This window comes from Ursus maritimus, unplaced genomic scaffold, assembly GCF_017311325.1.
Source record: "Ursus maritimus isolate PB19 unplaced genomic scaffold, ASM1731132v1 scaffold_1, whole genome shotgun sequence".
Taxonomy (NCBI): domain Eukaryota; kingdom Metazoa; phylum Chordata; class Mammalia; order Carnivora; family Ursidae; genus Ursus; species Ursus maritimus.
The window spans coordinates 7272845-7284931 of record NW_024423343.1 but is presented as its reverse complement, the minus strand read 5'-3'; the positions used below and the strand labels follow the sequence as shown (position 1 = coordinate 7284931).

At 51.6% G+C, this 12087-nt stretch overlaps 1 protein-coding gene across 1 annotated transcript in view; it reads right to left on the bottom strand.

Moving 5' to 3' along the window:
* NGEF (neuronal guanine nucleotide exchange factor) overlaps window positions 1–7053 on the bottom strand; it is a 36911-nt gene extending 29858 nt beyond the window's left edge. The window contains exons 1-2 of the mRNA XM_040638927.1: window positions 6917–7053; window positions 6069–6211 (exon numbers count right to left, since the gene is read on the bottom strand). Of these exons, the coding sequence (XP_040494861.1) occupies window positions 6069–6211; window positions 6917–7023 (250 nt within the window). The 5' untranslated portion in view covers window positions 7024–7053. The remainder of the gene's footprint in view (window positions 1–6068; window positions 6212–6916) is intronic.
* Window positions 7054–12087: the final 5034 nt, after the last annotated feature.

Below are 12087 nucleotides of genomic sequence, written 5' to 3'. Positions count from 1 at the left end.
GAAGTTTTTTTTTTTTTTTTTTTAATTTTATTTATTTATGTGACAGAGAGACAGCCAGCTAGAGAGGGAACACAAGCAGGGGGAGTGGGAGAGGAAGAAGCAGGCTCCCAGCGGAGGAGCCCAATGTGGGACTCGATCCTGGAACGCCGGGATCACGCCCTGAGCCGAAGGCAGACGCTTAACGACAGTGCTACCCAGGTGCCCCAGCATATGGAAGTTCTTTCCAACAAATAAAGAAATCCCTGCGCACGGTCAGAATCCAGTCACACAAATATACGCTTTCCCCACACGTACTTGGCAAACAACAAGTCTAGAACTTGATGTGTTAATAACCAGTGTGCACAGTTGATGGAAATGTCCCGATTATGCTTCAATATCCCAACAGGACGCTTTCCCGGGCCTTAAATGCCTCAATATTAAAACTCAAGGATGTTCATTTGTGAAATGGGAGTAGTTGTAAATTCTCATTTTGAAGGAAAAACCAATATTTCATCAACCTTATGATTCAAAAGGGAAACATTCCTTTTTTGCTTTTACAGTTTCAAACTTACTTCCCTGACCAACTGTACTTAAAATAAATGCATTCGAAGTCTCCAAGGAGACTTGGGGTGCGTATGAATCAGCACAAATGTAGCATCTCGGAGGGAAAACCCATTTCAGACATCCTGGTTTGGGGTGGAGGGACTGTCTTTTCACAGCACAAAAGCCTCAGGGGAAAGAGGGTGGTCCTGGCAGGGGCGGAGGGAGGGGAAGTGGAGGCTGGGTGGGGAGGGGGTCAGACCCCTAAGGTCTTGTCTGCCTGCCATGCCATTGAGGTGGCAGTCTATCCCATAGGCAAGAGGGAGGCCCCGAAAGACATCAAGCAAGCAGCTCTGGTCTCCATCTTTGGATGGGTGGATAGGAAGAGAGATGCTATGTTAAATCCCCAAGGGGGTGACGATGGAGGCTTGAATTATATGTGGGTGGGGGGGATGGAACCACGTGCCTGGTTCAGGGAACAGGGTTAAATAGAAGATGGGGGGGCGCCTGGGTGGCACAGCGGTTAAGCGTCTGCCTTCGGCTCAGGGCGTGATCCCGGCGTTATGGGATCGAGCCCCACGTCAGGCTCCTCTGCTGGGAGCCTGCTTCTTCCTCTCCCGCTCCCCCTGCTTGTGTTCCCTCTCTCGCTGGCTGTCTCTATCTCTGTCAAATAAATAAAATCTTTAAAATAAATAAATAAATAAATAAATAAATAAATAAATAAATAAAAGATGGGTCCTGGGAACTGCCTGGTGCTGGGGGATGGGGGTAGCAGAGAGATCCAGGGGCACCCAAGGGGCACCACGCTGGAGAGGTCCAGCAGGCAGCTAGCTGAACATACTGGTCTAGACAGCAGCTGGGGCCCCTGGACATGTCTACCTATAAAAGAAAGGCAATTTTCCCAGGAAAATTGTAATTGGGATAAATGTACCACTTGTAAAGCACTTTCTCTTACAATGCAGTACAGATGCTAGTGATTGTTCCTTTCTTATCTCACTGCTAAATACACCTAAACAGGAGAAAAAGGAAGGACAGAAAAACAGACTAACTCTGAAGTCCTACATGTGGCCGGATAAATTATATTCATCAACGGGAGCCTCATAAATCCGCCCTGTGGACCTAATTAGCTGGCTTCCTTTGCTCCATGACGCGAAATTATAAAGCCTTTATGGTAAGTACAGCGTTTACTTTAAAAAAATTAAGATCCTGTGATTTTGCCATGTGCCAATCCAGCCGAACAGAACGTGAAGGTCACCTGACAAAGGCACGAGAGAGAAAAGCGAAGTCTCTGTTCCATGCAGTCCGGGCTGCAGACCTATAAGGACGGAGGTGTGGTGTCACTCCATCCCCGGGCTGGTCGTGAGCATAAGACATACGGTGGTGCTGACCTTGAGCCAGCAGTTCTCCTGTGATTCCCACGCGCCGTGTTCACAGAGGTTTAAAGAAACCGAGTTTGCACGAGTTGACTTGGATTCATTCTCAATGCGAATGAGCCTCCCACCGAGCAGGCACTCAGATATTGCGGAATTGAACCGTTTTTAAAGATGCAGCTTCGGGGCGCCCGGGTGGCTCAGTCGGTGGAGCATTCGACTCTTGATCTCAGGGTCATGTGTTCAAGCCCCGCCGTGGGGTGTGGAGCCTACTTCAGAAAAAAATGCAGTGTCGAAGCTTCACCGAAGCGTCTAACTAATTTGGCATCTTTTTGACGGTTCAAAAATATGTCTTACACATGCTCCGGTGGGCACATCACGGGTAAATTCTACCTCCAGCATCTCGGTGTGATACATATGGTGAAAAGAGACAAAGTATCAGCATTGCGGGTAGCCAGACTGAAAATATCAATTCTGAAATCACATGATGGCAGGCGCTGTTGGCTGCCTCTCCTTATCCCCTCACACCCCGAGTTCCCAGTTGGTAGCGGAGGGGTTTCGTTTGGGCGCTGACCCATTCGGTGCTCAGGGAAGTGGATGAATGTTAACCGATCAAAACCTATTGTGACACTATATTGTATACCTGAAACTAGCATTACATTGTACGTTAACTGGAATTAAAAAGTAAAAAAAAAATTAACAAAAACTTTCTCTAAAGGGAAAACAAAACAACAGTACAAAATAAACAAAAAAGAAAATATTCTTTAGAGAGCTCTCAATTGTCTCAGCAGTATAATGGCTAGCCTTAGGGAGTCCCTTGACAAGAGAAAAATCACAGAAATTAGGCTCAAGACTTAGAAAATAAATGTCCACATCCGATGTAAATTTCCCTTAAAATATGTCCTCATCTGCCCTATAAGAGTTACAGAGAGCATTCAGCCCTAATCTCTAGGTTCAAAGTGTACCGGTTGCTCATGTATATGCTGAAAGCCAGGAAATAAACTTAAGAAATGCACATAAATTTAAAAAAAAAAGTGATACTTCCCTCCCTCTTGCCAGTGGTGGGTTTAGACATGAGCATGACACAACCAGGCCAAGGACAGTAAGGGCACATTTTACATCTTTGAGAAAGGCTTCCCAGGGCGCCTGGGTGGTTCAGTTAGTTAAGCGTCTGACTCTTAATTCAGGTCTTGATCCCAAGGTTGTGAGTTCAAGCTCCACATTGGGCTCCACAGTGTGGAGCCTACTTAAAAAAAAGAGAGAGAGAGGGAAGAATTTCCCAAAAAGATGTTTGTCCTCAGTAGACACTTGAAGAAAAACTTTTCTTTTTTGCATTTACATATGGCTGCTTGAGGATGCCATGCCTGGAGCTGTGGCAGCCATTTTGTGACACGAAGCACAAATGCTGAGAATGGTGCAGGGAAAGGAGCTAGGTAACTGCTTGGCTGAATGAACCAATTTCAGAATTTTCTACCTCTAAATGAAAAAAAAATACTGCCATTGTTTACGGTCATTTTTTGCTAGATGTTCTGTTACTTTTAGCAAAAGACTCCTAATACAAGTAATTTCAGAATTTTCTTAAAACTCTATACCTCTTTCTGAAGTGTTTAGAATATGAATTTAAATACCAGTTTTCCTGGAATTACTGTGACTACAAAGAGTTATCTGATACACTGTGTAACCATTTTTCATAGCCTGTTTATTTTTATTGGTCTTAAAATTCAGACTAATAGCATAGTTTACCTGAGAAGTTACATGTTAGCTGATTAAATTTCTGTACTCATTGTTCTCTTGCTTTCCTATCTTATATTTTGTACATTCAGCAACACAACTTCATATGAAAATGAACGTTATCAGTAAAACCTTGCACCTGGTATAGTATATTCACGCAGATATACGAGACCTAGTTCCCATCTTTCCTACTTAAAATGTTTTGTACCAGGCTGGCTGGGCTGCTCTGCAAAAGAGGGTAAGTCCCCAGCTCCTCTTGCCAAAGCCCCTGGAGTCATTCAAAATCTCACTTTCTGAGGAGAATCACTTTTTTCTTTGAATCATTCAGACACAAGCTTCTAAAGGGCGGGGGGGGGGTCATTTATATTTTAGCAAGCACCTTCTATGTGTCAAGCATGTGTCAGGTCAGAGACAACAACAGTGTGCACATGCACGCGAAACCAATGGCAGGGGCTCAGGGCCTGTGATCTGTAATGACAGTTGTGCACCGGATCATGCGCGAGCCCGGGGGAATTCTGTTCCGGCCTCCGTGGGAAACACTGCAGACTCTTAACACGGCGATCTGCAGTGTGCCCATACACATTTTCCACTTTCTTCCCTGCTTCATTCTACTGTGGTTGTAGGAATTTGTCCCTTCCAGATAACCTGGCAAAGAATTCACTCCTTCCTAGAGCTAAAAGCAGGGAGGGCTGTTGGGGGACTCTGCTTCTCACAGGCCCCAAGGCCATGATGAGGGAAGTGAGAAGGTGCTGACAGCTCAGTGCTGTCATCCGTCTGTCCGTCACAGCTGGTGAGCAACTACTATGGATCCAGCCCAGGAGCCAGGAAAAGATATTCACCAAGTATACCAGCAGGTACCGGAAGGGGGCCGTGGGAGAAAAGACTCTGAACGTCAGTCCCTACACTTGGCCACAGGAGGGAATGAGGGCCAGCATGAGTGCATGCCAGAGCCCTGAGTCCCTGAGTCCCAGCTTCAAGCTTGTGCCACCAGCCTAACAGGACCAGCCGCCTCCAGGAGAGGTGTCTCCACTCGCCCCAATGCAGATGAGAGCCTATCTCTCGGTGAAAGGAGGCAAGGAGCTCTCCACCCCCACTCCCTGTCCTTCCCAGTTACGACACTGATGGGAGCCCCAGAAGATCCCTCTCGAGAGGGAGGAAGTCAAGGTTTTCCAAGTCTGCCAAGGCACAGGTGGTTTTCCTCACCACAAAGGACCGTGTGGCAGAGGTGGGAGAAAAAGGTGTTGAGGAGTCTTTGTCTTCAGATCCGCCCCTCCCAGCAAATAAAGGGAAAATCCGCCACCATCACCAGCCAGCCTGACGCCAACAAAATTCCACAAAATTCCTGGAGTCAGCGTGGCTTCGCAGCACCTCGGTGTGCACTCCGCCCCCCCCGCCCCCCAGCTGTGCAGGGGCCTCAGCTCCTCTGGGGATTCAGTTTGGAAAAACCCTTCCAGGGAAAAGTGGGCTGGCCCCAGAAGTCTCCCGAAGGCAGGGTCTCCTGGGGCAAAAGAAGCTCCACCCCCACTCAAGACACTCTGCGTCTACCTGAACATCCGGGATAGAGGACGACAATGATGTATTTAGGGAAGAGGGTTTCCGAACCTAGAATTTTCATTTAACGAATAAACAGTCGCTGCTTTGACAACACTGAAGAACAAAAAGATTTTCTAAGCAGCTGGTACCACTTTCCAAATAATGGAACCCACATTACCCATTCACTGCCACCTCTGGTGACTGTGATGGGACCTAGCTGAAAGTCATTAGCAATTTCTGACTTTTAAACCTAAGTGCTCGGATGCTTGGGACACCCTCTCAGTCTGCTTTCAGCGTTTACACAGTACTTCAGCCACAGCTGTGCAGAAGGCACACACACAGGCTGTGCCCTGCACCTTGGGCCACATTCCTGGAAAAGCAGGTGAAACCAGGCTTGCCTTCCTAACCCAGGGGCCTCTGAGGTGCCCACTTTCTTTCTACTTTACCCCTCCTTCCCCTGTGCCAAGTCCCCCATGCCTCTTCTTCCTGAGCCTGAGTCCCTGCAGAAGCCAGACTCAGACTTTGCTGTCTCCCCAGATCTTCCCCAGGCTTCTCCCAGGCGGGCTCAGGCAGCACCCCCTCCTGCAAGGCCCAGGAGATCCTCACCCTGGTCTTTTTGACAAAAATGACAAGGGGACAGAGGGCCCTTCCCCAGGGAAGGGCTGGGCAGGTAGACCTCTTTGGAAAGCAGTATAGAAATCCATTTGCTGAAGCCCAATTATACAGCACTATTGAAACATGACAGTTTGCCTATGGAACCATTTAGAGCCAAATACGTCAAAAACGTCCCTTAGCCACATCAGATACCTTTGGTCAGAGAAATGCAACGACACCTCACGAGCAGCGGGACCCTCAGAGCCCGCCAGGAACCCGCATTTCCCCCAACGAAGCCCTGCCGCCGCCAGGGACACCCACCTATTTGTTCGATGAGGTTTCTCCAGGAGTCGGCGGGAATGGGGTGGATCATCTGCAGGGCCTCGGTGAGCGTGGTGGGGCTGTCGGCGAGCGCCGGGCACTCCTCGGGTGTGGCCCCATTTCCCGGGGTGGAGGACGACTCGCTGCCAGAGAGGAGGGGCAGAGCCAGTTATTTTTAAGCAACGACACACCTTGGCCAGCTCGCGAGTGGCGTCCACACAAGGGGTCCTGGCCAACTGGATCCTACCCGGGACGGTCCAGGCCGAGCGGCCGCCGCCCCTCCCGGCCACGCGGGCCCCACAGGCCCTTTTTGTCACCGCACCAGGGCGCGACCGGGTGATTCATTCCCACACCAGCCCGCCCAAAACCTTCATGTTTTCGGAGCTCGCGGGCAGGCGTCGGAAACTTGGCGCGCCCTGCCCGCTCCGCGGCGCCTACGGGCCGCCCCGACGGGTCCGGCGGCCGGGGATCCCAGCCCGCGCTGCTCACCCCGAGCCGTTAGCTGTCACACGACCCCCGGCCCCCGACTCCCTTCGGGCTCCGATTCTCGCGTCCCAGAGCCACCCGGCGCGGGGAGGGGGCGCCGAGCGGGACGCGCGCCCAGGGCGCCTTCGGAGGGGGCACGGGGGGAGCCCCGGGGCAGGGATCCCTACGTCGGCGGCCGGAGCGCGGCGCACCCCCAATCCCGGGCTCGGAGGCTGCACGACCCGCGCGCGGGTGGGAGTTGGGGGCGGCGGAGCCGGCGGAGTTGGGGGCGGGCGCTAGGCCGCGGGGGTCGGCGTCCCCCGCCGAGGGCCAGAGGCGCGCGGGGGCGACGCGTGGGGGTCGCGACGGCCGCTCGTCCTCACCTGCCCGGCAGGTGTCCCGACGCCGAGTCGCGCGCGTCGCTCTCCGAGGTGGAGCTGTCGTGGTCCACGGCGCAGGCGGCACTGAAGGCTGCGGCCAGCAGCTCCATGGGGGCCGGCGGCCGGGCGGGCGCTGGGGCCGGGTCGCGGGCCGTGCCGGGGGCTCGGAGCCGGGCCGGAGGCGACGAGTGGGCTCCAGAACCGGGTCGCAGCGCGCGCCGCTTGAGCCGGAGCTGCCGCCGCCGCCGCCGCTGCCGAGCGCTCCCGGAGGCGGGCGGACCAGCGGGCGCGCGCCTGGAGGCTCCGGGTTGCCACGGCAACGGGGGAGGCGGGAGGGGCGCGCGCGGCGGGGGCGAGGCCGGGCGGCGGCGGGGCGGGGGAGCCCGGACTGGGCGCGACCCGGGCCCCGCGGGCGCAGACTGCAGCCGGGACCTCCCTCCCGGCCTGTGCGTCCCTCCGCACCGCGCCCGCGCCCGGCCCCGGGAGTGGGGCAGGCAGGTTGGGTGGGGGCCGCCGACTTGCGCCTTCACCTCCCGCCCCCTCCTCGTCGTCTGGCGGGGCCTCCCCCAGCTTGCACCAAGAACTTGGAAGGTACGGGCCACGTGACCCTCTGCCCCACGCCCTCTCGAACCTCTGCCCGGCCCACGCGGCGCATCCTCTTCCGCCCCCTCACAGGCACCGGCCCGGGGACCCCCGCGTCTGCTGCCCCGGATGCAGCCTCAGTGGAGTGCGTGCTCACTGAAGGTGCTTCGGTCTGAGGGAGCTCGAGGTAGAGACTGGGGTCTTAGACGCTGCACCCCTGCTCCTGACAGAGATTAGGGAGAGCGGGCCCGCTGGAAGCCTCTTCCCTGCGGGTCTGCCCGCCCTCTGAGATCCTGAGGGCCTGGGGGCCGGGGTTGGGCATGGGGAGCGAGCAGTGGAGAAACAAAGTGCCCCCAGACTTCCCGGTTTCCCTGCCTGGTCACATTGACCCTTGCAATCTGCACCTTCGGGTTAGCTAGTTCAATCCACTTCTGGGTACACAAAACCAGCAAAAAGGGGTAACGAGTCGGTGGAATGTGAATGATCCGGTGTGAGGGGGAAATCTAGAGGGATTTTCATCCAGCAAGACGACTGGCTTGGTCATCGGTGTCATTTTTTGAGGCTAGCCTGCCCGCTCCCCTGGAGGGGCCCTCGGTGACGGCGGCCAGTTCCTGCGGATGCCCGGATGCCCGGGGCCTGGAGTGGAGTGGGGAGTGGAGTGCAGAGCAAAGTGGAAAATCTTCCTCTGCACATGGCGCCTCTGCACCCACCTGGCGTTTAAGTTAACCCATTCCTCCTTTTGGGATGCAAATACTTCTGGTGGGAGGGCTTTAGTTACCGGTTAGTAGGTTGGCCCTAGTGGGTTCCTTAGCCATCTTGAACACCGAGGTTGTGGTAAAAGGGAGAGTTTGGGGCAGGAGGGAAGAAAGCAGCTTGTTGCCTGGAAGGGAACTCTCCTCCCCAGACACTAGCAGGAGAACCCCCATGGACCCTCCCCCAGTTCTGACTCTGGGTAAAGGGACTCAGGTTGACTGAATCACAATCTCTAAAGCTGCCGCTTTGCCCTTGGTCCCCTCGAGGGGTGTGATGGACAGGTCTGATGTCCTGCTCTTAAGGCCTCAGATTATTTGCATGGCAACCACCTGATCTTCTCTTTTTGTCCAAGCCAAACCCCTTCCTTCCTTGACTCATTCCACAGATCCCAGGCAATCCTCTCCTGGACTCCACATTTTCATCTGCTCTCTGGCCATGTTGGCTGGGATGCATCCTACATATTCCACTAGGGCACATGCATGTCCCCACTGCCCCCGGCAGCCAAGCAGGAGACTGGGCAGAACCTGAGAGGTAGCCTCAAGACCTTCTTCCTGTCACCCCAAGCCTCAGGGCCTCACTGAGCCCCCTGGATCGATAAAGTCTTTCAAAGCAGTACCCCCCACCCCTTGCATTTGGACCTCTCCCCAGCCCGTCCTGTCTCTGTCCCTTTTCTAAATTATGGGTCTGCTTTGGTCCCTTTCCTACTTCACAACCTGCATTGCGGTCCCATCTCCACGAGACCCCTGGCACCATACCAGGTTCTTCCCCAGTATGCCACTCTTTCCCGCTTCCTTGGGACCACTGCCTTTGCTGCCACCTGTGAGCCTTTAGCTTCACCACATACTTTTCCAGGCTCTGGGCTTTGCAAGTGCTGTTCCCTCTGCTAGAACTCTGCTCCCTTGGTTAAGTCCTCACTCCTGCAGGTCAAGGCGCACAGGGGTGTCCCCACCAGGCCCCTTCCCCTGAATAACCAGCAGCATTACCTGGCACCATAATTCTCTGTGAATAGGGCCATCCTTACAGTAAGCCATGGTTTCCTGGTGGGCACCCTGGGGTCTTGGCTCATCTTTCATCAGGGCCCAAGGAAGAGCACTGTGTGGATGACCCCTAGGAGCTACCTCTTATGATGGTTCACCAGCCCTTAAATTTGATGTAACACTAAGTTGGAAGCTGTTACTTTCACACTTTGCTTCACCAAGGGGAAAAGATTCATTTTTTTTTAAATCAGAAACTACTCAAACGAAATTACATATATTAAGATAGCATAATAAAACCTTCCAATTGAAAAAGAAGCTAAAAATATCCTCCTAATTATGAAATCGGTTTAGAAAGTCACTGAGTTCTGAAGGCATATAACTTTAAGCTAAATCCTGCACATGCCCTCTCCTGTCATATTTAGTGCTTATCAGGCTATTACTAAAATCTCCATTTAACCAACATTTGTTCAAGATCATTCACAAAATATAGATCGATATTTCAAATATTTATACCTGATTATCCCATGGTGGGTGCTCCATATGATTTGCTAAAACATTAACGCTATATTTTGAAAAATAATCAGTTATTTTATATATGTTGCCTAAACATCGTTTGTTTCTTCCTTTGAGTTATAAAAGGTAAATATTGGAAACAAAGGGGATTCTTTTTTATGTAGCAATCTCTGCTTTGAGGAACCCTTATTTAGATTTACAAAATGTTACTTGATTCTGGGGAAGACTAGGAAGACCGGAGGAAATTTAGAAATGATCTCATGCAACACTTTTATTTTACAGAAAAAGCAGCTGAACCAGAGGGTTAAAATGACAAGCCCAAGATCACACAGCTGGCTAATGGCAGATTTTTAAAGCATATGCTAGTGAGTATGCTATATTGTGTGGGACAAAGGAACTGCAAATTTCTATTCACTTATTTTATTTTATTTTTTTAAAGATTTTATTTATTTATTAGACAGAGATAGAAACAGCCAGCGAGAGAGGGAACACAAGCAGGGGGAGTGGGAGAGGAAGAAGCAGGCTCATAGCAGAGGAGCCTGATGTGGGGCTCGATCCCATAACGCCGGGATCACGCCCTGAGCCGAAGGCAGAGGCTTAACCGCTGTGCCACCCAGGCGCCCCTCTATTCACTTATTTTAAGTGTTTTTTAGGGTCATATGGCATGTCACCGGGCTCTCAAATATTAAGACACATTTGTATTTTTAAATCTAGTAGGAAAACAACTTGGATTTTTTTTTTTTTTTTAGTAGTAAGAGGATAATCCTTACATATACATTGGAAATGTCTAGAAACAGGTGCTTGATAGCTTTTAATTAAATTACCTGTATCTTCTAAAACCATAAAAACAGCAGTTTATTTTTGTCACTCGCTAAAGACTTTTTAGTTGCTTTGAAAATCAACACTTCTAAGCCGCATAGGGAGCCCCAACAGTCAATCCACAAGGGGCTACTGCCTCCAGGTTAACTGAACCCCCAAAATTCAGGGAGAAAGTTAGGAAAAGGACAAGATGAACCTCTCTCACTGCAGTGTAGCTCCAAGAAACCTGGAAATCCATACTGATGGATGGAAAGATTTCTCCACAAGGAGACTTCCAGAAGTAGGTTATTCTGTTGGGTGATTGGAAGTATTTTACTGGTAAGGGGGAGGTGGAGTTCTTTCCTTACTTTTGATCATGAAGATAAATCCTAAGTGTGGGGTTATAAATGTTACGGAAATAAGTTAAAAACAATCAGTTTAGCTGTCTGTGGTAAAGAATTAATCTTACCCAAGGAGAGGTTTAGCCTTTGTTTGGGGCTCCTGGGAGGTGATCTCTAAGCCACTGGAGTGGCATATGTGAAAAGAAGAGTGTTTTGCTTTCCTGGAGACCTGGGACCAGATAAGGGGGGGGCTCTGGGCCAGGTGAGAATAGCTCAGCCTCCAGAGGGGCTGAAGACTGGGTGGCTAACCAGTTCTAGGTGGTTGTGCCCCAATGCAAACTCTGGACACCAAGACTCAGGTGCGCTTTCCTGGCTGTCACACATTCTGCCCGGGAATGTGAGCACTGCTCATAGCTCCACTGGGAGAAGACCACTGGAATTTCAAGTGGAACGTTTCTGGACTTTTGTGTCCATGCATCTCTTCCCTTGGCTGATTGAAGTCTGTAGCCTTTTGCAGAATAAGCCATAACGGTGAGTATTACAGCTCTCAGTGAGTTCTGAGTCCTTCTACTGGGTTTCTGAACCTGACTAGGGGTGGGTTTGGGGACCTTCAAACTCTGCAGTTGGTGTCATAAGTGAGGTGGACCTGTAAGCTGTCCCCAAATGTCACCAGCCTCTGCTCTGATTTAGAGTCCAGTGGCCGTGTTCCCTTAACAGCCTTCCTCTCCATGATGCCTTGCTCTCTCCCTCAGTGTGCCCTAAGCATGGCGGCTGGGTTAGTTCTCCTTGGACACATCTGATCCCACACGTCTGTTACCTTCAGTGGCTCCCCAGTACCTTGCGTATCATCACGGCTAGAGGAATTAGTGTACAGTTCAGGCTGTGGCTGCCCGGATAGAAGTTGGGTCACCCCTGAGAGCTGCCGGCCCTGCCTTTCGCTCTGTTAGTCCTGCCCTGTTATCACTCACTCGCATTGTTTCTCTTCCCAGTGAATCTGAGATTTGGTGTGAGGGGTGGAGTGGAGGAGCTATGAAGATGTCATTTATCTTTGCATCCCCGGCACCTGGCATATCCAAGAGGCATAGGGAAATAGTTGGTGAAGGGGTAACTATGGGGAGGTTGGTAGGAGCTACACCGATGTACCCTCGGTTCCAGTCCTTCTCCTACAGTTACTGAGTGTAGCATTGGCATTCCCTTGGTGTTACATCTT